Genomic DNA, 27,865 nt, shown 5'->3' with positions numbered 1-27,865 from the left:
GCAAGCAGGAGGAATTACTCCAGGAGAAACTACGGACATACTATTGTAAAGATGGAGATTAAGGAAGAACCCTGCAGAATAAAAGATGAAGATACAGAGGAACAAATAGGTTGGTGTTTTCCTTCATTCCCTTTAATGACTGATGAGGAACATTAAGATGAAAACTGACATATAAAAATAACATCTAAAACTAGATACTAGTTAACTAGATATGTGCTGAATTAAGAATGAACTTTGTTTCTCATTTGTTTTGTTTTTAAATTTAATGGAATATGTTGATTTTAGACCTGATGGAAGTGAATGAAGACAAACACCATTTCACAAATGAAGATGGAAATGCAGTCGTTATAAAGACTGAAGAGAGTTTCACACAGAAACAAGCTGGAAAATCTGGAGTCAACGGATCTTTCACCTGCTCTGAGTGTGGAAAGAGTTTCGTATATAAATCAGACCTTAAGAGACACATGATGATTCACACTGGAGAAAAAATGTTCTTCTGTTTTGAGTGTGGAAAGAGATTCTTTCAAAAAGGAAATCTTAACACACACATGAGAATTCACACTGGAGAAAAACCGTTCACTTGCTCTCAGTGTGGAAAGAGTTTCAGGTGCAAAGGCTCTCTCGATGATCATCTACGCTGTCACTCTGGAGTGAGATCATTCAGCTGTGATCACTGTGATAAAACATTTGTTGTGGAATCAAACTTAAGAAGACACCTTAAAGGTCATGCTGGTGTAAAGCCTCACTTCTGTTCTTTTTGTGGAAAGAGTTTTTCACTACTGCAGACTTTAAAAGTGCATGAGCGTATTCATACTGGTGTGAGACCTTATATGTGCTCTGACTGTGGAAAGACCTACCCTAGATACAGTGCCTTACAAACACACCAGAGAGTTCATACTGGAGAGAAACCGTACAAGTGTTTACACTGTGGAAAGAGTTTCTCTCAGTCAGGACACCTGACAGCTCATGAGAGAGTTCATACTGGAGAGAAACCGCACCAGTGCTCTACATGTGGGAAGAGTTTCAGCCTATTGTCTAATCTACAGCGACATAAGAAAAAGTATTGCCCGAAGTTGTTTAATGAGCAAAGTTCATGTTTAGATCCATCACTTACAAATAAAACACTTTCAAGTAAATAATTTGAAATTCAGATTCCACAAAATCTTGGGCTTATCCCTTTAGTTCCAGTGAAAGGAACTCTTAATGCTTAAAACTAGTGTTGCCATAAAACAATTTGTGAAGGGATGTGTTTTGTTTCTTTTTGGAGTTTAATTATTTTCATTAATTATGCATATGAGGCATCTGTGTAACAGTAGCAATAATAGTCTATTAAATAATAATCCATATTTCAAACAACTTGTTTTATCAGTTTAGACTTGATGCATTAAATATTGAAGACTTTTTTGCATTGAAATCACTCTGCACAATGTGAAAAATGAACAAAATATATTGTATATATATATATATATATATATATATACAAACATTTCCATATATATATATATATATATAGCCTATAACTCATATTCAATGAAGCCTCGTTTACTGAATGCCAGTTTGATAAACGCTCTGAACCATTGATTCGTAACAAAAGATTCGTAAAGGTTTCGAACCTTCATGAAGCAGTGTTTTGAAATTGCCATCACTACTTTTTGCCTGTTTATTGTATTTACCCGTACCTTTTTTGTCTATCGTTTGGGTTTTGTTTGCCTGCCTCGCTGTGTTTGAAACCTTGCCTGGACTTTGATTACGTCTATCGTCTGTTGTCTTGGATTGTTTGACTTTTATTGTCTTTGACAATAAAGAACTTCTGCATCATGGATTCTGATCTGCCTCCACCAGTGTCACTGAGAAAAGATGAAATTGCTCAGGAAAAGTGAATGTGTTCAGTGTCTTTGGCAATTGACGATAAGCACTGTTACTTCCTGGTTTTCGATTAGCCAGCTGGGCATTTCCGGTGAACTGTTAGCTGTAATTCTATACCTTGTACTCGCTTCGCTGTTCATCGTTACAAAACCATCAATGGTTGAATTTTTAATGTTGTATTTATATTTTAATGCACACATACCTATTTTGCCAATAAACCAGTTTAATGAATTGTGTTACGAATTAAATTTTGTTTCTACTCAAAGAAAACAAAACTAGCCGTAACAATTAACAGGGATCTGATCAACAAGAGTCCCAGCTCTCACCCCCAAGGCTTCAAAAACACCGGAACGCTCTTAAAGTGCAAAAAGTATATTTATTAACACAAGTAGCTAAAGAGCCACAAAGTTCAGGGGCTCGTTCTTCGTACGTCACTTAAAACATCCGAGATCGAATGAGACATCTAAGATGATATCATCGTGCTAATCATGATCCGGCTAATTGGGTTCTTCGAACACACCTGTTGTTTATGATTAGTATCGCTGGATTGAGTTATCTGAGATAATTGCGCGTTCATGCGCTGGTTTAAAAGGGGATATGTATCGATAGTAGAAACATTGATCAGCAACGCTGCTATTGGCTGCTCACCGTGGCCAAAGAGCGCGCTCAGTTTTACTCTGCAGCAGAGCAAGAGCTATTGCTAGAAGGTTATGCTGAATTTGAAAACTTAATTACAAGTTTTCACCTAAAATGTGCAAAGCCAGGAGAGAGGGCTGGCAAAAAGTAGCCAATTAAGTTTGTAGTGAGTTTGTAGTTTAGATGTTTTTATCACTTATTACAGTATATATATTTTTTATTTTAATAATTTCTAAATAATTAATAACTTTGTTCATTGTAATGTTAGAGTCACCACCCACTACTAGAACATGGGAACAAGTAAAAGTGAAGTACTAGAATATTCTACATAATGGTAATTTGTACTATAGGCTACTATAGTCTCTTTTAAAAAGGCACTGTTAATAAATGTTTGCTTGTTTATAAAAGCAACCAAGAAAAAGGCTGAGAAAAAAAAGAAAAGAAAAACAAACAGGTGGTGGTCCTGCACCCCCACATTATACCCCGGCAGAAGAGCTGGCCCTTGGGTTGAATGTGAACCGACCCGTCCTGGGTTCAGCTCTTCCTCAGACACACAGCAGGGACCAGTAGCAGCAACTCCTTCATTACTGGTAAATGAACTTTAAATGATCTTACACTGTAAAATATTTTTTGCTGCACTATAGGCCTATAATCCCAATGGCTGGTCCAGTCATATCAACTGTTAAACCTTGAGTAGGCCTAGTGATGAATTGCTTACTTGTGAAAGTGTGCATGTGTGAAACTACATGTAGCCTAGTTAATAAAAAAAAAAAAATGTTGCCATGAGTTATTGATCACATTTCCCCCAGTGTACTTCATTGTAATGAAATTGTGTTTTCCTCTTTTGTGCAGTTTTAAATACCAACACATTTATCTGTTCCAAGTGGCTGAAGCATGTGCAGTAAGTGGACTTTTCCAAACTTTACATCAAAAGGGAAGAAAGTACAACACTTTGTAATGCCCATTTCCCCACCAATGCACAGGACAGTGAAGAAACTCTCTCAGATGACTGTCTTTTGGAGAAAGTATCTTTAAATAACTTTACTTAATTTACAATTGAGTACCTATTATTTCTGAATGCAACATGTGTTGCAGGAGTCCACATCTACAGAAAGGCCTACAGAAGAGTCTGCACAAAGCAGTTATACAGAGGTGGGCAGTGTATACTTTTCCTTTTATTTTTTGTTGCATAATGCTTGTGTTGACAGGTTTAACCCAAGCCCCCCTGCCCCTAGAAAATAGAGTATTTTGGGGGGGACAACTTAAAGAAAAAAAAAAACTGGCACTATAGAGTTAGAGATAGAGTTACTTCAAAGGAACTTCAGAGTAAGTGCTAATATATTATTTCACACACAGTACTTTTGCTGACCTTGCATAGTATCTCTTATTGCAGGCAAAATATGACTTGATCACTGGCTTTTCTTTACAAAGAACAATTTAAATAAAAAATCAAAGAACTAAGCATATTTGTCTTGTCTTTTATTAAACATTTAATGAAATGTTTTATATTTTTGCTGATGGTGGAAATGTTGTGTAATATGGCACATGTAATGTCACAGGCCCTGTCAAGTGCAACCCTCAGGCTTTTCAGACACTGAAATCTTCCCTTTAGTTGGCCAAAGTTCATTTCATTGTGTGACCATCTCTTGGCTAGAGCTGCATTGTAACTTTGTATGTAATACAGTGAGCTTGATATTTATACTTTTCCTTACCATGTTCAAGTAATGTGGATAAATGTGAATCTCTGTGCTTCCATATTTGTGATATGGAACAGTCACACACCATCTAGAGAATTTAGTCTGTCAACTGCCTTTTTTTAAATTTGATATAATATTACTTATCTGGAATATTAAGAATTGTAATAGTAACTTGGCTGCACATTTACATTGTGATCCCCCTTTCTGTTCACAAAATCCCCTTCATAGAGGCCTTGATGGGAACATGTGTGCAGTCTATTGACCAATCACATTAGTGAAGCCTGAGGGACATATCTGTGTCTAATCGGCATGTTCATGATTGCATGATCTTCATTAAAAATTATAATACCTGCGTTGGCTAAAAAAAAAAAAAAAAAAAAAAACCTGCTATAGCCTACAACCTTGGGTCTAAACTGGCTTGGAAATGCCACAAAAAAACACCCTAAAAACTGCTTGAGCGCCAGGGTAAACTTTGTGAATGACACGACAGACAGCACTTATCAAGTTCTCCGCATCTCCAATAGTTTAAAGGAAAAGAGCCACTCGCAAATAATATCAGGACAATGCACACAGTTTGTGCTGTTATTAAAGGCCGACTCCGACGAGTCGAACATTTAATGTGCGTTTCCAAAAAATAATTGATGTAAATGACATCCTCACGAGTCATGAGAAAAATTATATCTCTCAAAAAGTAGCCTACACTATCGCGCTGCGTTAAAGACTTCTCGTTTCACCTCCGCTTATAAAGGCGCGATCTAATCCTGTTTACATGAAATAAGCCTGCTCACGAGCGGTTCAAGCTAGCGCACCTGTTGCTATGACAGCAAGTCTAGGATGAGCTTCGAAGAACCAAACGATCCAAGATCATGCCAAATCGCCAACAACCAAATCCAGCTAACTGAGTTAGCGACGTACGAAGAACGAGCCCCAGGAGGGGGAAAAGCCAAAACAAATAACAAAACAAAGCTAACTAATTCATGTCTTCATCAAGGAAGCCATGAGAGCGGGGAGCTGTAGATCCATGATTCAGGAGACTTAGGGGGCTTTTACACTGGGCTCGTTTGCTGCGGTCCGAGCCCGAGCGCGTTTGTCCCCGGCGCCCCCCGCAGCGTTGGTCTGGTTTCACACTCAACTTGATTCTATCGAACCCTGGTGCGTTTGCGTGCATATGACGTCATCGCAAACGTGCACGGCGCATGATAGAAAACAGAACGTGGGTCAATATATATTTTTTTATTATTAATTCGCTGCTATTATGCGCAGTTGAGTGAACACTACAGGTTTACTGTGCGTGTGTCACATAAGGTGGACTTCGGCTGCTTGCAAACGGACTCTTTTTAGGAGACAGTGGATTTCCAACTTTGTTGCCCTGATTCCACGCGCAATGCACGAATACACTGCACGCAGGCTCACTCTCGCTCGTATCCAAGGTAAATAAACACTATCATCCCTTACAAGCGTTTTATTTAAATAAATACATCGCAATAAGCTAAAAACGCATGCGCAGGTTACTTTACTTCCTGAACAAGTGCGCACCCGAGTCCGTGTTGCTTTCACATTCACGCGAACCGCGGCACGGCTCGGGAGCAACCGAACTCAGACCACCTCTTCCAGGTAGTCTCGGGTTCGGTACCCCAGTGCGCACCCGGGTCCCATGACAGCGTTCACATTAGCGATTTTTCATGCGAACCGTGCCCAGTTCCGAACTAAACTGCCAGTGTGAAAGCCCCCTTAAATACAGCGTCACCAATCAGGTCACTCGTTAGCAGCTCCACCTGTGAGTCATTACAGTGAGAGAGAGAAAGCACACCAAGGAAAACTAGACCAATACACTGTTTCCCCAACAACACAAGGCAAATACACTTCCACGTAACAAATTGCAATAAACACTTGAAGCTAATGGGAACGTTGGAATAAGAAACACAGTGTCTGTAATTGGACACACACAACACACACACACACCACATTTGGCACTTCGAATGTTGTTTTTAATGTGGTGACCAAAAACAGTATTTGTTCATCCTGAGATTCTCTCCATTTGTAAAACTGAACGTTTAGATGCAGGAAATCCAACATTAGACAGAAAACACTTTAATTTAAAAATAAAGACATTTATTGTCATTATAGCAAGTAGATGGCGGCAGAGGAGCATTTGTTGGCTCATATTAGCCATTTCCTGTAGCCTTATATTTGTTCAGGTTTCACTTTTTAAAAAATATTAATGATTATAAAACACTAGGTTTAAAAATTTTGTCAAGGTGTAGTAAGTACTATGAAGACGAAAGTGTGAAAACTAAATAGATACTAGGGGGGTAGATAGATATACTATTCTAAATTGCATTTTAGTCACTTTTAGACGCTTAAAAAAAATTACATTAGCAATATACACTCACCTAAAGGATTATTAGGAACACCTGTTCAATTTCTCATTAATGCAATTATCTAATCAACCAATCACATGGCAGTTGTTTCAGTGCATTTAGGGGTGTTGTCCTGGTCAAGACAATCTCCTGAACTCCAAACTGAATGTCAGAATGGGAAAGAAAGGTGATTTAAGCAATTTTGAGCGTGGCATGGTTGTTGGTGCCAGACGGGCCGGTCTGAGTATTTCACAATCTGCTCAGTTACTGGGATTTTCACGCACAACCATTTCTAGGGTTTACAAAGAATGGTGTAAAAAAGGGAAAAACATCCAGTATGCGGCAGTCCTGTGGGCGAAAATGCCTTGTTGATGCTAGAGGTCAGAGGAGAATGGGCCGACTGATTCAAGCTGATAGAAGAGCAACTTTGACTGAAATAACCACTCGTTACAACCGAGGTATGCAGCAAAGCATTTGTGAAGCCACAACACGCACAACCTTGAGGCGGATGGGCTACAACAGCAGAAGACCCCACCGGGTACCACTCATCTCCACTACAAATAGGAAAAAGAGGCTACAATTTGCAAGAGCTCACCAAAATTGGACAGTTGAAGACTGGAAAAATGTTGCCTGGTCTGATGAGTCTCGATTTCTGTTGAGACATTCAGATGGTAGAGTCAGAATTTGGCGTAAAACAGAATGAGAACATGGATCCATCATGCCTTGTTACCACTGTGCAGGCTGGCGGTGGTGGTGTAATGGTGTGGGGGATGTTTTGGCACACTTTAGGCCCCTTAGTGTCAATTGGGCATCGTTTAAATGCCACGGCCTACCTGAGCATTGTTTCTGACCATGTCCATCCCTCTGATGGCTACTTGCAGCAGGATAATGCACCATGTCACAAAGCTTGAATCATTTCAAATTGGTTTCTTGAACATGACAATGAGTTCACTGTACTAAAATGGCCCCCACAGTCACCAGATCTCAACCCAATAGAGCATCTTTGGGATGTGGTGGAACGGGAGCTTCGTGCCCTGGATGTGCATCCCACAAATCTCCATCAACTGCAAGATGCTATCCTATCAATATGGGCCAACATTTCTAAAGAATGCTTTCAGCACCTTGTTGAATCAATGCCACGTAGAATTAAGGCAGTTCTGAAGGCGAAAGGGGGTCAAACACAGTATTAGTATGGTGTTCCTAATAATCCTTTAGGTGAGTGTAATACAAATTTAATTTCACTCTAACCTATCACTTGAAGAAAACCCTTCTTAAATGTTCTCGCGTTGGGCCGTTTAGGGAAGCTAAATTTAGCAGATAAAGAAAAAACGTAAATCTTCATTATGAGTCCTAATCATAAATACTGTGCATGTTCACAAAAACAGTTTAAATAAATATAATAATGATTTAAACTAAGTTTTACATCTGATGTACACATTTAGATTAAATATGCCATTCTCATTAATGGAGTTAAGCACTTATATTACATGAAATCACTGCTTAGACGTTACAACATTTTAATATTCTAATAAATAGAAATATTTGTTGTGCATGCAAAGCTTTTGAACACTTTTCCTGTGGCATGCTGTGTTTTAATGTTTAACTACAGCGAGGGTTGCTTACCATGATAATAGCAGATTGTCTGAGAAAATATTTCCACGCAAATTATGCACAATAAGGCCTATCTTTTACCATTAAAAATATAAATCACTTAAAAACACTATTGGTCCAGTGGAAAAGATTGAGAAAAACTTTCTCTGAAATGTATTTTAAACTATTTTATTTATTTATTCAAAAACAAGACAAGGATAGGCTACTAAATTATTTTTTAGCAATTTAATGTGACTGCACGTCCGTATCTCATATTTTACTAATGTCTTGTACCGTTAAACATGGTAAACATACCGTTCATGCATAGTAAAACATAGGCGTTGTAAGCTCCATATACATGTATGGTTATTCGGGGTGGAGACGGATGTGCGCACAATCTTCCGCAGACTGGGATTTATAAAGGGAATTTTGCACAGGTTCTGGCATAATGGTTTTATAAGTCTGAATGGTTTTATACGTCTGAATATTTTTTGGCATACGCCATTTTTGGCATTCAGGCGCACGTACACTTAAGGATCCAACGCCCAGTTTTATAAATGAGACCCCTGCACTCGAGGCCAGTCAAGTTCCTCAACACCAAACTCGCTCATCATGGACCTTGCTTTGTGCACTGGTGCGCAGTCATGTTAGAACAGGAACATCCCCAAACTGTACCCACAAAGTTGGGAGCATAAAATTGTCCAAAATGTCTTGGTATGCTGAAGCATTAAGAGTTCCTTTCACTGGAACTAAAGGGATAAGCCCAACAACCCCTGAAAAACAACCCCACACCATAATCCCCCCTCCACCAAACTTTACACTTGGCACAATGCAGTCATACCGTTCTCCTGGCAACCGCCATACCCAGACTCGTCCATCGGATTGCCAGACAGAGAAGCGTGATTCGTCACTCCAGAGAACACGTCTCCACTGCTCCAGAGTCCAGTGGCGGCGTGTTTTACACCACTGCATCCGACGCTTTGCATTGATCTTGGTGATGTAAGGCTTGGATGCAGCTGCTCGGCCATGGAAACCCATTCCATGAATCTCTACACACTGTTATTGAGCTAATCTGAAGGCCACGTGAAGTTTGGAGGTCTGTAGCTACTGACTGCAGAAAGTTGGTGATATCTGCGCTCCCACTGACCCCGCTCTGTGATTTTACGTGGCCTACCACTTTGTGGCTAAGTGTCTGTTGTTCCCAATTGCTTACACTTGGTTATAAAACCACTAACAGTTGACCGTGGAATATTAGTAGTGAGGAAATTTCACGAATCAACATGACATCATGACTTTGTGTAAACATACACGCCACTTTCAAGTCAAGTGGCGTGTTATCTATACGCATTTTGAGCTATCCGCGTGTATGTCCACGCCGAAACGAACCGTCATCTTTTGCGTGTATGTCTACGCCGTTAAATGTCCGTGTGATTCCGCGTGTGTGTCTACGCCGTTGAATGTCCGAGCGAAATGAAGCAAAGTGTATATTTACATCTGTGGAGCAATATTTTTTTTCCTAGGATGGTAGGGGAAGACTCATAAATGGTATTAACCCCAGTGACGGGTAGGTTTAGGGACGGGGTTGGGGTAGGTCATATATTTATATATACAGTAATGTAACAAGTCAACGGCGATGATAAACATGCTGAAAAGCGATTATGCGTGTTGATGGCACGCCAAAAATGGAAATACGAATTGGCGTGTCATACATATGCCATTTCATGAGATCAGTCTGCACGAATGGACTTATTGCACAGGTGGCAACCTATCACGGTACCACGCTTGAATTCACTGAGCTCCTGAGAGTGACCCATTCTTTCCCGAATGTTTGTAGAAGCAGTCTGCATGCCTAGGTGCTTGATTTTATACAACTGTGGCCATGGAAGTGATTGGAACACCTGAATTCAATGATTAGAGGGGTGTCCCAATACTTTTGGCAATATAGTGTATTTCCATTTTAAACCACGAAGGCGAGTCAGTGGATATCACACAAGCAATGTGCAAACTTTGCTCTAGAGTTATGACGGTGAAGAAGTCTCATAAGTAGTGAAAAAATTAGAAGAGAAGTATTTAATGTTAAACAAGTTTTTTTTTTAAATGAGGAGTAAGCTAATGTAACCAATCTTTTATTTTTCTTGCAGCGTGTCGGTTACGGGGTGATGTGCTGCAAATGCACGGTGATGTAAAATTATTGTGGTGCAAATGAATTGTAATATTATTTTAATGATAAAAGTATTAGTAGTTTTAATAATAATTTAATACATTAATTGGAAATGCCAAATCCTCTTGATAAGGCCGATAACTGATGCTTTTGACGATATCCCTGGAAATCTTCAATATACGATATCATTGTTTATCGACGTGGCACAGACACTGACAGTGCGTGCCCATCCACTATGCCACTGATTCTCAACAATGTTATGAAAGATATAATTTGATACACTATTTTACTTTATGTAGTAATACGTGTATGTAAAATTGCCATAAATGGGTAGTCCTGTGCTATACAGTGCATCTAATTTGCATATGAATGTATTCTTGTGGCAACATGTGATGAAAGGAATTTGGCAACATTTTCATCAGAATATCTCCTATATTTGACAAATTATGAGAAATCGCCTCTCTTAACTATATAAAAACATCTGGTGCCGTTTTATTCAAAATAATAAGTTGTTAATACTTAAGCAATGCAGAACAACAATACACCCCTTGAATTAATGTAAAAAAAACTAAAAACAAGTTGTTTGAAATAGACTACTGTTTCCACTTTTACACAAATGCCTCATATGCACAATTAATGAAAATAATTTAACTCCACAAAACACATCCCTTCCTAAATGTTTTTATGGCAACACACTAGTTTTCCAAAATATTATTTTGACCGTCCCCAAAGGTTCCCCTTGTCAAACAATCAAAATGTTATCACATTTTCCAGCTTTTGATTAATCTGAATGGCAAATTATTTACTTGTAAGTGTATTATTTGTCAGTGATGGATCTGAACATGGACTTTTAGACACCTTCGGACAATGTTTTTTTGTATGGTTCCGTTGAAGAGCTGGTAAGCGGAAACTCTTTCCACAGTGTGAGCACTTGTACGGTTTCTCTCCAGTGTGAATTCTCTGGTGATTATGTAAGGTACTGGATGTAATAAAGCTCTTCCCACAGTCAACACACACATATGGGGCCCTATTTTAACGATCTGAAACGCAAGTGTCAAAGCGTAAAGCGCAAGTAACTTTGTGGGCGGATCCCGGCGCTGTTGCTATTTTCCCGGCGGGATAAATGCCTCTTGCGCCTGGCGCAAATCTAAAAGGGGTTGGTATGAAGTAGCTTCATTATTCATAGGTGTGGTTTGGGCGTAACGTGAAATAAACCAATCAGAGCGTCATCTCACATTCCCTTTAAGAGCAGGCGCGCTTGTTCTAAAGCCGATTCCTATTATAACGGCGGATTTGCCGCCAGGAGCGGTTCACAGCCGAGGAGACCGACGTTCTCGTCAGGGCCGTAAAACACAGAGAAGTGACATTGGGGATGGAGAAAGTTTGAGAAACCCACGCAAATTAACTTCTGTTAAACAGGCGTATGATAATTTGGGTAAATGTGTAAGCTACATGCTTTTATAATAAATTGTCTATCTATCTATCTATCTATCTATCTATCTATCTATCTATCTATCTATCTATCTATCTATCTATCTATCTATCTATCTATCTATCTATCTATCTATCTATCTATCTATCTATCTATCTATCTATCTATCGTAATAATGTATGATTTGCAAAAATGAAAACTGCTGCTTAGATGAGAGAATCAAAGTGTATGCGCGTTGTGCACACGCTACATTGATTATGGCCAAGCATGCGCCCTTAAAATAGCATAATGAACAACGCGCAACGCGCCACTGACTTTAGACTAGTTTTTTTCTGGTCAGTGGCGCAATTGTTTTATAGAACAGCAAAATAGCATGAGGGAAAGTTTGCGCCGGAACACGCCTCCTCTTTGCGCTGAACCGCCCCGGGGAGCGCAAGTGTATTTCTTAGTTAACCGACGTGCGTCTGTGGAGGGAAAAGCCCGCTTTGCGCGGGTGCAAAATAGGAATGATACATGCGTCAGTGTACAAAGTCATTTGCGCCGAGTGCAAGATAGGGCCCATGGTCTCACTCCAGTGTGAATGCGTTCATGCACTTTTAAATACTGCTTAAATGAAAAACTCTTTCCACAAAAAGAACAAAAGTGAGGCTTTAAACCAGTGTGAATTATAAGGTGTGCTCTTAAGCCTGATGCCAAAACATATGTTTTATCACACTGTTCACAGCTGAATGATTTCAATCCAGAGTGAGAGCGCAGATGAAAGTTGAGATTTCTTTTGGATATGAAACTCTTTCCACACTGAAAGCATGTGAATGGTTTTTCTCCAGTGTGAATTTTCATGTGATCATTTAGGTGTCCTTTATGTCTGTAACTCTTTCCACACTGAGTGCATGTGAACGGCTTTTCTCCAGTGTGAATTCTCATGTGTCCGCTAAAGTCTGATTTATATATGAAACTCTTTCCACACTCAGAGCAGGTGAAAGATCCTTTGACTCCAGATTTTCCAGCTTGTTTCTGTGTGAAATTCTCTTCAGTCTTTGAAACGACTGCATTTCCATCTTCATTTGTGAAATGATGAGGTTTCTCTTCATTCACTTCCATTGGGTCTAAAATCAATATATTACATTCAATTAAAAAAGGACAAATGAGAAACAAAAAAATTAATTCTTAATTTACCACAAATCCAGTTTACAACTTAGTCTACTAGTATCTGGTTTTAGATATTATTGTTATATGTCAGTTTTCATCTTAATGTTCCTCATCAGTCATTAAAGAGAATGAAGGAAAACACCAACCTATTTGTTCCTCTGTATCTTCATCTTTTATTCTGCAGGGTTCTTCCTTAAATTCCTGGGTGAAAGATCCTTTAAGTTCAGTGTTTTGGGTTTGCCTGTGTGTGATTTCTTCTCCATCTGTGAAAATGAGGTTTTTGACACAGATGGGGTTTGTCTTCATTCACTTCCATCAAGTCTAAAATATTTACATAGAATAAAAGAGGAGCATTTAAAAAAAAAAATATATATATATATAGCTTAACTAGTTCGTTTAAAAAAAAAGATATGGTTATATGTCAGTTTTCATCTTAATGTTCCTCATAGGGGTGTGCACGAATACTCAAATTATCGATCTGTAATTACTTCGATGAAAATGCTTGAATTAAATGATCTTACAAAATGGAATTACTTTTGATCAAATTAATTTATAAATCGGAGTTATAATATTATTTATCACCACAATGAGAAATCACAAAACCAAACACCAGTTGGATGAGGAAAGACAGCTGTCCATCACTGCATTCACAACTGCAGGCAAGCAGTTTTACCCCGTGGGATCGAGATGATAACTTGTCTGATAGCAAAATGATTTGGAGACACGTGCTTCCTTTAAGTTTCATTGAGGGAGACTGGTTTTAGAACAGAAAAAGCAAAGTGCTGTTAGTAACTTCACTTAGCACACCATTATCGGTCTCTGAAACGTCAGTCAGCGGCAGCGCGTTTTCTCACTCGAGCATGTGGATATTATTGTTTTTCTCAACATGAAACAATAGAAACACGATAACCATAAGCTGACTGACTCAAGTGTATATGTACGTTCTGTACGATAATTGACCCTTCGCTAAGCCCCGCCCTCCTTAGTTACTGTTGCTACGCCTGTCAAGCTTTCTCGGCTGCCACGTCTATTACAGTGTGAATGCACCGGTGTCAGACATTCCCAAGGAGATATTTAGTCATTTTTGGCGAACAGGTGAAATATCTGAGAGATCAAGACAAAAGGGACTGCAGTATGTATTCGAGGGATATATCCACGACATAATATGCAACCGATTAGAGAATAAATTCATCAAAATTGAAGCTAAAGCCTATACCGTTAGGTCCCAGCGCAAGCAGCAGCCGCCTCCTTAGCAGACCATTCACATGGGAAACACACAAATTGAACAGCTATGTTCATGCACAGCAGAGTAAGTGAAATGTGAAAATAATCTAATAATTACAAATCAAACAGTTTATCCATCAATCTAACACCGGGAGAGCCGCGGTCGGATTGGGGTAAAGTTACAGGGGTAACTTTAGTAGGCCGTCGAGTAACAAAATGCTGAAATATATTTTAAAGTATGTCAGTGAGCCTCTGTCTTGCCTTTAATCGTCTTATTTTACGTTCAAATATGCATTATGAACAAAGAACCGCCATTATTTCCAACTATAGGCGTTTTTTTTTTTGTTAATCCTGTCGACATTTAGTTGTGAATGGGTCTCCCACACTGCCTGATCCACGCCCGGGATTTCTCCCCTTTGGCTTTTAGGTTTCGGGAAGAGAAAAAATGCCACCCCACCGTTCAAACTTTTAGAATACCGGGTATCAGATTTGCACAATCCATACGCACAACGCGTCGGCATGTTTCCCTCGCTCGAAAGCTTGACAGACCTCCCGCGCCTAGTTACGGTTGCTAAGCCACGATTGGCCAGTGGCGGTTTTCGGGCGTGGCTTAGCGAAGGGTCAATTGGCTCGGTCTGCTTTATTAGCACTTTTTACGTTCGCGCTGCTTGAACTTAAATGCTTTTGTTCTTTATATTTTTTTGTGTACAAATTGTTTAATGTTTTCATCTAAAAGAAAACCTATTGTAAGCTTGTTGTGTATATTGCCTAATCGTGAGCTTAACGGGTTAGTTCACCCAAAAATGAAAATTCTGTCAGTAATTATTTACCCTTATGTTGTTCCCCGTAAGACCTTCGCTCATCTTCGGAACACGAATTAAGATATTTTTGAGTGACTACAGTGGCTCAATCTTAAGTTTATCAAGCGACGAGAATACTTTTTGTGCGCAAAAACAAAACAAAAATAACAACTTTATTTCAACTATTCATTTCCTTCTCTGTGGGCCTCGAATCAGTTCACTAGTGTAATAGCGTAAGCTTCTGTTGTTGTACGTCACACGCATCACGCACATGACCAGCGTCGGCCAATAGTGAGCCCAGGGCCGTCGCTAGTGGGGTGAAAGGTGGTGACAATTATAGGGGCCCCCGCTGCCCAGGGGGCCCCACAAAATCCAGCAGTTATACTAGGCCTATTTAGGCCCCTGTAGTATGAATAATTCTAATATTTATATTAGTTGTATGCCTGAGATTTAAATGAAAACCACAAAAACGTGCAATTTGGGTAAATATTTTTCCAAATATCTGCTTCTCTTACCTCCATAAAAATGGTTTAGTCCGACCTAAAGTATTTATTAATTATTCAGTCAGAGTCAGTGACAAACATCAGATGGACCCAATAAAATTGTAAGTCCCGCCCCAGCTCGTGAACAGAACAGTCAGAGTTGAGGCGGCAGCCTGAAGTTAACGATGAACTTGGTGGAAGAGCAGGAGACTGACTGACTGAAAAATGTCGGGGAAAAGAAAACAAATCAGGGAACCAGAAATGCCAGGAAAAGACGGAGAGGGAGGCAAGGAGAGTGGTGGTATCCCAGTCGATCAAGACGTTCTTAAAGACCGGTTATATATTGTTATTTCGCTGGGAATTAGAAGACTTCCGTCTACAGTCTGCCGTGTACAGTCATTTTTTATTATCGGTGCGCGCCGCAATCGACCGAATGATTACGTGGTCAAGTGTTTACACTGTGGAAAGAGTTTCTCTCAGTCAGGACACCTGACAGCTCATGAGAGAGTTCATACTGGAGAGAAACCGCACCAGTGCTCTACATGTGGGAAGAGTTTCAGCCTATTGTCTAATCTACAGCGACATAAGAAAAAGTATTGCCCGAAGTTGTTTAATGAGCAAAGTTCATGTTTAGATCCATCACTTACAAATAAAACACTTTCAAGTAAATAATTTGAAATTCAGATTCCACAAAATCTTGGGCTTATCCCTTTAGTTCCAGTGAAAGGAACTCTTAATGCTTAAAACTAGTGTTGCCATAAAACAATTTGTGAAGGGATGTGTTTTGTTTCTTTTTGGAGTTTAATTATTTTCATTAATTATGCATATGAGGCATCTGTGTAACAGTAGCAATAATAGTCTATTAAATAATAATCCATATTTCAAACAACTTGTTTTATCAGTTTAGACTTGATGCATTAAATATTGAAGACTTTTTTGCATTGAAATCACTCTGCACAATGTGAAAAATGAACAAAATATATTGTATATATATATATATATATATATATATACAAACATTTCCATATATATATATATATATATAGCCTATAACTCATATTCAATGAAGCCTCGTTTACTGAATGCCAGTTTGATAAACGCTCTGAACCATTGATTCGTAACAAAAGATTCGTAAAGGTTTCGAACCTTCATGAAGCAGTGTTTTGAAATTGCCATCACTACTTTTTGCCTGTTTATTGTATTTACCCGTACCTTTTTTGTCTATCGTTTGGGTTTTGTTTGCCTGCCTCGCTGTGTTTGAAACCTTGCCTGGACTTTGATTACGTCTATCGTCTGTTGTCTTGGATTGTTTGACTTTTATTGTCTTTGACAATAAAGAACTTCTGCATCATGGATTCTGATCTGCCTCCACCAGTGTCACTGAGAAAAGATGAAATTGCTCAGGAAAAGTGAATGTGTTCAGTGTCTTTGGCAATTGACGATAAGCACTGTTACTTCCTGGTTTTCGATTAGCCAGCTGGGCATTTCCGGTGAACTGTTAGCTGTAATTCTATACCTTGTACTCGCTTCGCTGTTCATCGTTACAAAACCATCAATGGTTGAATTTTTAATGTTGTATTTATATTTTAATGCACACATACCTATTTTGCCAATAAACCAGTTTAATGAATTGTGTTACGAATTAAATTTTGTTTCTACTCAAAGAAAACAAAACTAGCCGTAACAATTAACAGGGATCTGATCAACAAGAGTCCCAGCTCTCACCCCCAAGGCTTCAAAAACACCGGAACGCTCTTAAAGTGCAAAAAGTATATTTATTAACACAAGTAGCTAAAGAGCCACAAAGTTCAGGGGCTCGTTCTTCGTACGTCACTTAAAACATCCGAGATCGAATGAGACATCTAAGATGATATCATCGTGCTAATCATGATCCGGCTAATTGGGTTCTTCGAACACACCTGTTGTTTATGATTAGTATCGCTGGATTGAGTTATCTGAGATAATTGCGCGTTCATGCGCTGGTTTAAAAGGGGATATGTATCGATAGTAGAAACATTGATCAGCAACGCTGCTATTGGCTGCTCACCGTGGCCAAAGAGCGCGCTCAGTTTTACTCTGCAGCAGAGCAAGAGCTATTGCTAGAAGGTTATGCTGAATTTGAAAACTTAATTACAAGTTTTCACCTAAAATGTGCAAAGCCAGGAGAGAGGGCTGGCAAAAAGTAGCCAATTAAGTTTGTAGTGAGTTTGTAGTTTAGATGTTTTTATCACTTATTACAGTATATATATTTTTTATTTTAATAATTTCTAAATAATTAATAACTTTGTTCATTGTAATGTTAGAGTCACCACCCACTACTAGAACATGGGAACAAGTAAAAGTGAAGTACTAGAATATTCTACATAATGGTAATTTGTACTATAGGCTACTATAGTCTCTTTTAAAAAGGCACTGTTAATAAATGTTTGCTTGTTTATAAAAGCAACCAAGAAAAAGGCTGAGAAAAAAAAGAAAAGAAAAACAAACAGGTGGTGGTCCTGCACCCCCACATTATACCCCGGCAGAAGAGCTGGCCCTTGGGTTGAATGTGAACCGACCCGTCCTGGGTTCAGCTCTTCCTCAGACACACAGCAGGGACCAGTAGCAGCAACTCCTTCATTACTGGTAAATGAACTTTAAATGATCTTACACTGTAAAATATTTTTTGCTGCACTATAGGCCTATAATCCCAATGGCTGGTCCAGTCATATCAACTGTTAAACCTTGAGTAGGCCTAGTGATGAATTGCTTACTTGTGAAAGTGTGCATGTGTGAAACTACATGTAGCCTAGTTAATAAAAAAAAAAAAATGTTGCCATGAGTTATTGATCACATTTCCCCCAGTGTACTTCATTGTAATGAAATTGTGTTTTCCTCTTTTGTGCAGTTTTAAATACCAACACATTTATCTGTTCCAAGTGGCTGAAGCATGTGCAGTAAGTGGACTTTTCCAAACTTTACATCAAAAGGGAAGAAAGTACAACACTTTGTAATGCCCATTTCCCCACCAATGCACAGGACAGTGAAGAAACTCTCTCAGATGACTGTCTTTTGGAGAAAGTATCTTTAAATAACTTTACTTAATTTACAATTGAGTACCTATTATTTCTGAATGCAACATGTGTTGCAGGAGTCCACATCTACAGAAAGGCCTACAGAAGAGTCTGCACAAAGCAGTTATACAGAGGTGGGCAGTGTATACTTTTCCTTTTATTTTTTGTTGCATAATGCTTGTGTTGACAGGTTTAACCCAAGCCCCCCTGCCCCTAGAAAATAGAGTATTTTGGGGGGGACAACTTAAAGAAAAAAAAAAACTGGCACTATAGAGTTAGAGATAGAGTTACTTCAAAGGAACTTCAGAGTAAGTGCTAATATATTATTTCACACACAGTACTTTTGCTGACCTTGCATAGTATCTCTTATTGCAGGCAAAATATGACTTGATCACTGGCTTTTCTTTACAAAGAACAATTTAAATAAAAAATCAAAGAACTAAGCATATTTGTCTTGTCTTTTATTAAACATTTAATGAAATGTTTTATATTTTTGCTGATGGTGGAAATGTTGTGTAATATGGCACATGTAATGTCACAGGCCCTGTCAAGTGCAACCCTCAGGCTTTTCAGACACTGAAATCTTCCCTTTAGTTGGCCAAAGTTCATTTCATTGTGTGACCATCTCTTGGCTAGAGCTGCATTGTAACTTTGTATGTAATACAGTGAGCTTGATATTTATACTTTTCCTTACCATGTTCAAGTAATGTGGATAAATGTGAATCTCTGTGCTTCCATATTTGTGATATGGAACAGTCACACACCATCTAGAGAATTTAGTCTGTCAACTGCCTTTTTTTAAATTTGATATAATATTACTTATCTGGAATATTAAGAATTGTAATAGTAACTTGGCTGCACATTTACATTGTGATCCCCCTTTCTGTTCACAAAATCCCCTTCATAGAGGCCTTGATGGGAACATGTGTGCAGTCTATTGACCAATCACATTAGTGAAGCCTGAGGGACATATCTGTGTCTAATCGGCATGTTCATGATTGCATGATCTTCATTAAAAATTATAATACCTGCGTTGGCTAAAAAAAAAAAAAAAAAAAAAAACCTGCTATAGCCTACAACCTTGGGTCTAAACTGGCTTGGAAATGCCACAAAAAAACACCCTAAAAACTGCTTGAGCGCCAGGGTAAACTTTGTGAATGACACGACAGACAGCACTTATCAAGTTCTCCGCATCTCCAATAGTTTAAAGGAAAAGAGCCACTCGCAAATAATATCAGGACAATGCACACAGTTTGTGCTGTTATTAAAGGCCGACTCCGACGAGTCGAACATTTAATGTGCGTTTCCAAAAAATAATTGATGTAAATGACATCCTCACGAGTCATGAGAAAAATTATATCTCTCAAAAAGTAGCCTACACTATCGCGCTGCGTTAAAGACTTCTCGTTTCACCTCCGCTTATAAAGGCGCGATCTAATCCTGTTTACATGAAATAAGCCTGCTCACGAGCGGTTCAAGCTAGCGCACCTGTTGCTATGACAGCAAGTCTAGGATGAGCTTCGAAGAACCAAACGATCCAAGATCATGCCAAATCGCCAACAACCAAATCCAGCTAACTGAGTTAGCGACGTACGAAGAACGAGCCCCAGGAGGGGGAAAAGCCAAAACAAATAACAAAACAAAGCTAACTAATTCATGTCTTCATCAAGGAAGCCATGAGAGCGGGGAGCTGTAGATCCATGATTCAGGAGACTTAGGGGGCTTTTACACTGGGCTCGTTTGCTGCGGTCCGAGCCCGAGCGCGTTTGTCCCCGGCGCCCCCCGCAGCGTTGGTCTGGTTTCACACTCAACTTGATTCTATCGAACCCTGGTGCGTTTGCGTGCATATGACGTCATCGCAAACGTGCACGGCGCATGATAGAAAACAGAACGTGGGTCAATATATATTTTTTTATTATTAATTCGCTGCTATTATGCGCAGTTGAGTGAACACTACAGGTTTACTGTGCGTGTGTCACATAAGGTGGACTTCGGCTGCTTGCAAACGGACTCTTTTTAGGAGACAGTGGATTTCCAACTTTGTTGCCCTGATTCCACGCGCAATGCACGAATACACTGCACGCAGGCTCACTCTCGCTCGTATCCAAGGTAAATAAACACTATCATCCCTTACAAGCGTTTTATTTAAATAAATACATCACAATAAGCTAAAAACGCATGCGCAGGTTACTTTACTTCCTGAACAAGTGCGCACCCGAGTCCGTGTTGCTTTCACATTCACGCGAACCGCGGCACGGCTCGGGAGCAACCGAACTCAGACCACCTCTTCCAGGTAGTCTCGGGTTCGGTACCCCAGTGCGCACCCGGGTCCCATGACAGCGTTCACATTAGCGATTTTTCATGCGAACCGTGCCCAGTTCCGAACTAAACTGCCAGTGTGAAAGCCCCCTTAAATACAGCGTCACCAATCAGGTCACTCGTTAGCAGCTCCACCTGTGAGTCATTACAGTGAGAGAGAGAAAGCACACCAAGGAAAACTAGACCAATACACTGTTTCCCCAACAACACAAGGCAAATACACTTCCACGTAACAAATTGCAATAAACACTTGAAGCTAATGGGAACGTTGGAATAAGAAACACAGTGTCTGTAATTGGACACACACAACACACACACACACCACATTTGGCACTTCGAATGTTGTTTTTAATGTGGTGACCAAAAACAGTATTTGTTCATCCTGAGATTCTCTCCATTTGTAAAACTGAACGTTTAGATGCAGGAAATCCAACATTAGACAGAAAACACTTTAATTTAAAAATAAAGACATTTATTGTCATTATAGCAAGTAGATGGCGGCAGAGGAGCATTTGTTGGCTCATATTAGCCATTTCCTGTAGCCTTATATTTGTTCAGGTTTCACTTTTTAAAAAATATTAATGATTATAAAACACTAGGTTTAAAAATTTTGTCAAGGTGTAGTAAGTACTATGAAGACGAAAGTGTGAAAACTAAATAGATACTAGGGGGGTAGATAGATATACTATTCTAAATTGCATTTTAGTCACTTTTAGACGCTTAAAAAAAATTACATTAGCAATATACACTCACCTAAAGGATTATTAGGAACACCTGTTCAATTTCTCATTAATGCAATTATCTAATCAACCAATCACATGGCAGTTGTTTCAGTGCATTTAGGGGTGTTGTCCTGGTCAAGACAATCTCCTGAACTCCAAACTGAATGTCAGAATGGGAAAGAAAGGTGATTTAAGCAATTTTGAGCGTGGCATGGTTGTTGGTGCCAGACGGGCCGGTCTGAGTATTTCACAATCTGCTCAGTTACTGGGATTTTCACGCACAACCATTTCTAGGGTTTACAAAGAATGGTGTAAAAAAGGGAAAAACATCCAGTATGCGGCAGTCCTGTGGGCGAAAATGCCTTGTTGATGCTAGAGGTCAGAGGAGAATGGGCCGACTGATTCAAGCTGATAGAAGAGCAACTTTGACTGAAATAACCACTCGTTACAACCGAGGTATGCAGCAAAGCATTTGTGAAGCCACAACACGCACAACCTTGAGGCGGATGGGCTACAACAGCAGAAGACCCCACCGGGTACCACTCATCTCCACTACAAATAGGAAAAAGAGGCTACAATTTGCAAGAGCTCACCAAAATTGGACAGTTGAAGACTGGAAAAATGTTGCCTGGTCTGATGAGTCTCGATTTCTGTTGAGACATTCAGATGGTAGAGTCAGAATTTGGCGTAAAACAGAATGAGAACATGGATCCATCATGCCTTGTTACCACTGTGCAGGCTGGCGGTGGTGGTGTAATGGTGTGGGGGATGTTTTGGCACACTTTAGGCCCCTTAGTGTCAATTGGGCATCGTTTAAATGCCACGGCCTACCTGAGCATTGTTTCTGACCATGTCCATCCCTCTGATGGCTACTTGCAGCAGGATAATGCACCATGTCACAAAGCTTGAATCATTTCAAATTGGTTTCTTGAACATGACAATGAGTTCACTGTACTAAAATGGCCCCCACAGTCACCAGATCTCAACCCAATAGAGCATCTTTGGGATGTGGTGGAACGGGAGCTTCGTGCCCTGGATGTGCATCCCACAAATCTCCATCAACTGCAAGATGCTATCCTATCAATATGGGCCAACATTTCTAAAGAATGCTTTCAGCACCTTGTTGAATCAATGCCACGTAGAATTAAGGCAGTTCTGAAGGCGAAAGGGGGTCAAACACAGTATTAGTATGGTGTTCCTAATAATCCTTTAGGTGAGTGTAATACAAATTTAATTTCACTCTAACCTATCACTTGAAGAAAACCCTTCTTAAATGTTCTCGCGTTGGGCCGTTTAGGGAAGCTAAATTTAGCAGATAAAGAAAAAACGTAAATCTTCATTATGAGTCCTAATCATAAATACTGTGCATGTTCACAAAAACAGTTTAAATAAATATAATAATGATTTAAACTAAGTTTTACATCTGATGTACACATTTAGATTAAATATGCCATTCTCATTAATGGAGTTAAGCACTTATATTACATGAAATCACTGCTTAGACGTTACAACATTTTAATATTCTAATAAATAGAAATATTTGTTGTGCATGCAAAGCTTTTGAACACTTTTCCTGTGGCATGCTGTGTTTTAATGTTTAACTACAGCGAGGGTTGCTTACCATGATAATAGCAGATTGTCTGAGAAAATATTTCCACGCAAATTATGCACAATAAGGCCTATCTTTTACCATTAAAAATATAAATCACTTAAAAACACTATTGGTCCAGTGGAAAAGATTGAGAAAAACTTTCTCTGAAATGTATTTTAAACTATTTTATTTATTTATTCAAAAACAAGACAAGGATAGGCTACTAAATTATTTTTTAGCAATTTAATGTGACTGCACGTCCGTATCTCATATTTTACTAATGTCTTGTACCGTTAAACATGGTAAACATACCGTTCATGCATAGTAAAACATAGGCGTTGTAAGCTCCATATACATGTATGGTTATTCGGGGTGGAGACGGATGTGCGCACAATCTTCCGCAGACTGGGATTTATAAAGGGAATTTTGCACAGGTTCTGGCATAATGGTTTTATAAGTCTGAATGGTTTTATACGTCTGAATATTTTTTGGCATACGCCATTTTTGGCATTCAGGCGCACGTACACTTAAGGATCCAACGCCCAGTTTTATAAATGAGACCCCTGCACTCGAGGCCAGTCAAGTTCCTCAACACCAAACTCGCTCATCATGGACCTTGCTTTGTGCACTGGTGCGCAGTCATGTTAGAACAGGAACATCCCCAAACTGTACCCACAAAGTTGGGAGCATAAAATTGTCCAAAATGTCTTGGTATGCTGAAGCATTAAGAGTTCCTTTCACTGGAACTAAAGGGATAAGCCCAACAACCCCTGAAAAACAACCCCACACCATAATCCCCCCTCCACCAAACTTTACACTTGGCACAATGCAGTCATACCGTTCTCCTGGCAACCGCCATACCCAGACTCGTCCATCGGATTGCCAGACAGAGAAGCGTGATTCGTCACTCCAGAGAACACGTCTCCACTGCTCCAGAGTCCAGTGGCGGCGTGTTTTACACCACTGCATCCGACGCTTTGCATTGATCTTGGTGATGTAAGGCTTGGATGCAGCTGCTCGGCCATGGAAACCCATTCCATGAATCTCTACACACTGTTATTGAGCTAATCTGAAGGCCACGTGAAGTTTGGAGGTCTGTAGCTACTGACTGCAGAAAGTTGGTGATATCTGCGCTCCCACTGACCCCGCTCTGTGATTTTACGTGGCCTACCACTTTGTGGCTAAGTGTCTGTTGTTCCCAATTGCTTACACTTGGTTATAAAACCACTAACAGTTGACCGTGGAATATTAGTAGTGAGGAAATTTCACGAATCAACATGACATCATGACTTTGTGTAAACATACACGCCACTTTCAAGTCAAGTGGCGTGTTATCTATACGCATTTTGAGCTATCCGCGTGTATGTCCACGCCGAAACGAACCGTCATCTTTTGCGTGTATGTCTACGCCGTTAAATGTCCGTGTGATTCCGCGTGTGTGTCTACGCCGTTGAATGTCCGAGCGAAATGAAGCAAAGTGTATATTTACATCTGTGGAGCAATATTTTTTTTCCTAGGATGGTAGGGGAAGACTCATAAATGGTATTAACCCCAGTGACGGGTAGGTTTAGGGACGGGGTTGGGGTAGGTCATATATTTATATATACAGTAATGTAACAAGTCAACGGCGATGATAAACATGCTGAAAAGCGATTATGCGTGTTGATGGCACGCCAAAAATGGAAATACGAATTGGCGTGTCATACATATGCCATTTCATGAGATCAGTCTGCACGAATGGACTTATTGCACAGGTGGCAACCTATCACGGTACCACGCTTGAATTCACTGAGCTCCTGAGAGTGACCCATTCTTTCCCGAATGTTTGTAGAAGCAGTCTGCATGCCTAGGTGCTTGATTTTATACAACTGTGGCCATGGAAGTGATTGGAACACCTGAATTCAATGATTAGAGGGGTGTCCCAATACTTTTGGCAATATAGTGTATTTCCATTTTAAACCACGAAGGCGAGTCAGTGGATATCACACAAGCAATGTGCAAACTTTGCTCTAGAGTTATGACGGTGAAGAAGTCTCATAAGTAGTGAAAAAATTAGAAGAGAAGTATTTAATGTTAAACAAGTTTTTTTTTTAAATGAGGAGTAAGCTAATGTAACCAATCTTTTATTTTTCTTGCAGCGTGTCGGTTACGGGGTGATGTGCTGCAAATGCACGGTGATGTAAAATTATTGTGGTGCAAATGAATTGTAATATTATTTTAATGATAAAAGTATTAGTAGTTTTAATAATAATTTAATACATTAATTGGAAATGCCAAATCCTCTTGATAAGGCCGATAACTGATGCTTTTGACGATATCCCTGGAAATCTTCAATATACGATATCATTGTTTATCGACGTGGCACAGACACTGACAGTGCGTGCCCATCCACTATGCCACTGATTCTCAACAATGTTATGAAAGATATAATTTGATACACTATTTTACTTTATGTAGTAATACGTGTATGTAAAATTGCCATAAATGGGTAGTCCTGTGCTATACAGTGCATCTAATTTGCATATGAATGTATTCTTGTGGCAACATGTGATGAAAGGAATTTGGCAACATTTTCATCAGAATATCTCCTATATTTGACAAATTATGAGAAATCGCCTCTCTTAACTATATAAAAACATCTGGTGCCGTTTTATTCAAAATAATAAGTTGTTAATACTTAAGCAATGCAGAACAACAATACACCCCTTGAATTAATGTAAAAAAAACTAAAAACAAGTTGTTTGAAATAGACTACTGTTTCCACTTTTACACAAATGCCTCATATGCACAATTAATGAAAATAATTTAACTCCACAAAACACATCCCTTCCTAAATGTTTTTATGGCAACACACTAGTTTTCCAAAATATTATTTTGACCGTCCCCAAAGGTTCCCCTTGTCAAACAATCAAAATGTTATCACATTTTCCAGCTTTTGATTAATCTGAATGGCAAATTATTTACTTGTAAGTGTATTATTTGTCAGTGATGGATCTGAACATGGACTTTTAGACACCTTCGGACAATGTTTTTTTGTATGGTTCCGTTGAAGAGCTGGTAAGCGGAAACTCTTTCCACAGTGTGAGCACTTGTACGGTTTCTCACCAGTGTGAATTCTCTGGTGATTATGTAAGGTACTGGATGTAATAAAGCTCTTCCCACAGTCAACACACACATATGGTCTCACTCCAGTGTGAATGCGTTCATGCACTTTTAAATACTGTTTAAATGAAAAACTCTTTCCACAAAAAGAACAAAAGTGAGGCTTTAAACCAGTGTGAATTATAAGGTGTGCTCTTAAGCCTGATGCCAAAACATATGTTTTATCATACTGATCACAGCTGAATGATTTCAATCCAGAGTGAGAGCGCAGATGAAAGTTGAGATTTCTTTTGGATATGAAACTCTTTCCACACTGAAAGCATGTGAATGGTTTTTCTCCAGTGTGAATTTTCATGTGATCATTTAGGAGTCCTTTATGTCTGTAACTCTTTCCACACTGAGTGCATGTGAACGGTTTTTCTCCAGTGTGAATTCTCATGTGTCCGCTAAAGTCTGATTTACATATGAAACTCTTTCCACACTCAGAGCAGGTGAAAGATCCTTTGACTCCAGATTTTCCAGCTTGTTTCTGTGTTAAATTCTCTTCAGTCTTTGAAAAAACTGCATTTCCATCTTCATTTGTGAAATGATGAGGTTTCTCTTCATTCACTTCCATTGGGTCTAAAATCAATATATTACATTCAATTAAAAAAGGACAAATGAGAAACAAAAAAATTAATTCTTAATTTACCACAAATCCAGTTTACAACTTAGTCTACTAGTATCTGGTTTTAGATATTATTGTTATATGTCAGTTTTCATCTTAATGTTCCTCATCAGTCATTAAAGAGAATAAAGGAAAACACCAACCTATTTGTTCCTCTGTATCTTCATCTTTATTCTGCAGGGTTCTTCCTTAAATTCCTGGGTGAAAGATCCTTTAAGTTCAGTGTTTTGGGTTTGCCTGTGTGTGATTTCTTCTCCATCTGTGAAAATGAGGTTTTTGACACAGATGGGGTTTGTCTTCATTCACTTCCATCAAGTCTAAAATATTTACATAGAATAAAAGAGGAGCATTTAAAAAAAAATATATATATATATATATATAGCTTAACTAGTTCGTTTAAAAAAAAAGATATGGTTATATGTCAGTTTTCATCTTAATATTCCTCATAGGGGTGTGCACGAATATTCAAATTATCGATCTGTAATTACTTCGATGAAAATGATTGAATTAAATGATCTTACAAAATGGAATTACTTTTGATCAAATTAATTTATAAATCGGAGTTATAATATTATTTATCACCACAATGAGAAATCACAAAACCAAACACCAGTTGGATGAGGAAAGACAGCTGTCCATCACTGCATTCACGACTGCAGGCAAGCAGTTTTACTCCGTGGGATCGAGATGATAACTTGTCTGATAGCATAATGATTTGGAGACACGTGCTTCCTTTAAGTTTCATTGAGGGAGACAGGTTTAAGAACAGAAAAAGCAAAGTGCTGTTAGTAACTTCACTTAGCACACCTTTATCTGTCTCTGAAACGTCAGTCAGCGGCAGCGCGTTTTCTCACTCGAGCATGTGGATATTATTGTTGTTCTCAACATGAAACAATAGAAACACGATAACCATATGCTGACTGAGTCAAGTGTATATGTACGTTCTGTACGATAATTGACCCTTCGCTAAGCCCCGCCCTCCTTAGTTACTGTTGCTACGCCTGTCAAGCTTTC

General features: G+C 39.1%; 1 protein-coding gene across 1 annotated transcript in view; it reads left to right on the top strand.

Moving 5' to 3' along the window:
* The first annotated feature begins 272 nt into the window (after positions 1 to 272).
* The window catches only part of LOC130073140 (zinc finger protein ZFP2-like), a 54,165-nt gene continuing 26,572 nt past the window's right edge, over positions 273 to 27,865 (top strand). The window contains exons 1-2 of the mRNA XM_056238569.1: positions 273 to 1,089; positions 27,032 to 27,141. Of these exons, the coding sequence (XP_056094544.1) occupies positions 273 to 1,089; positions 27,032 to 27,141 (927 nt within the window). The remainder of the gene's footprint in view (positions 1,090 to 27,031; positions 27,142 to 27,865) is intronic.

The sequence above is a fragment of the Rhinichthys klamathensis genome, unplaced genomic scaffold, assembly GCF_029890125.1.
Source record: "Rhinichthys klamathensis goyatoka isolate OS25496 unplaced genomic scaffold, OSU_Roscu_1.1 h1tg000523l_1, whole genome shotgun sequence".
NCBI classification, from domain to species: Eukaryota; Metazoa; Chordata; class Actinopteri; order Cypriniformes; family Leuciscidae; genus Rhinichthys; species Rhinichthys klamathensis.
The sequence above is the reverse complement of the archived record's forward strand: the minus strand, read 5'-3'. Positions and strand labels throughout refer to the sequence as shown.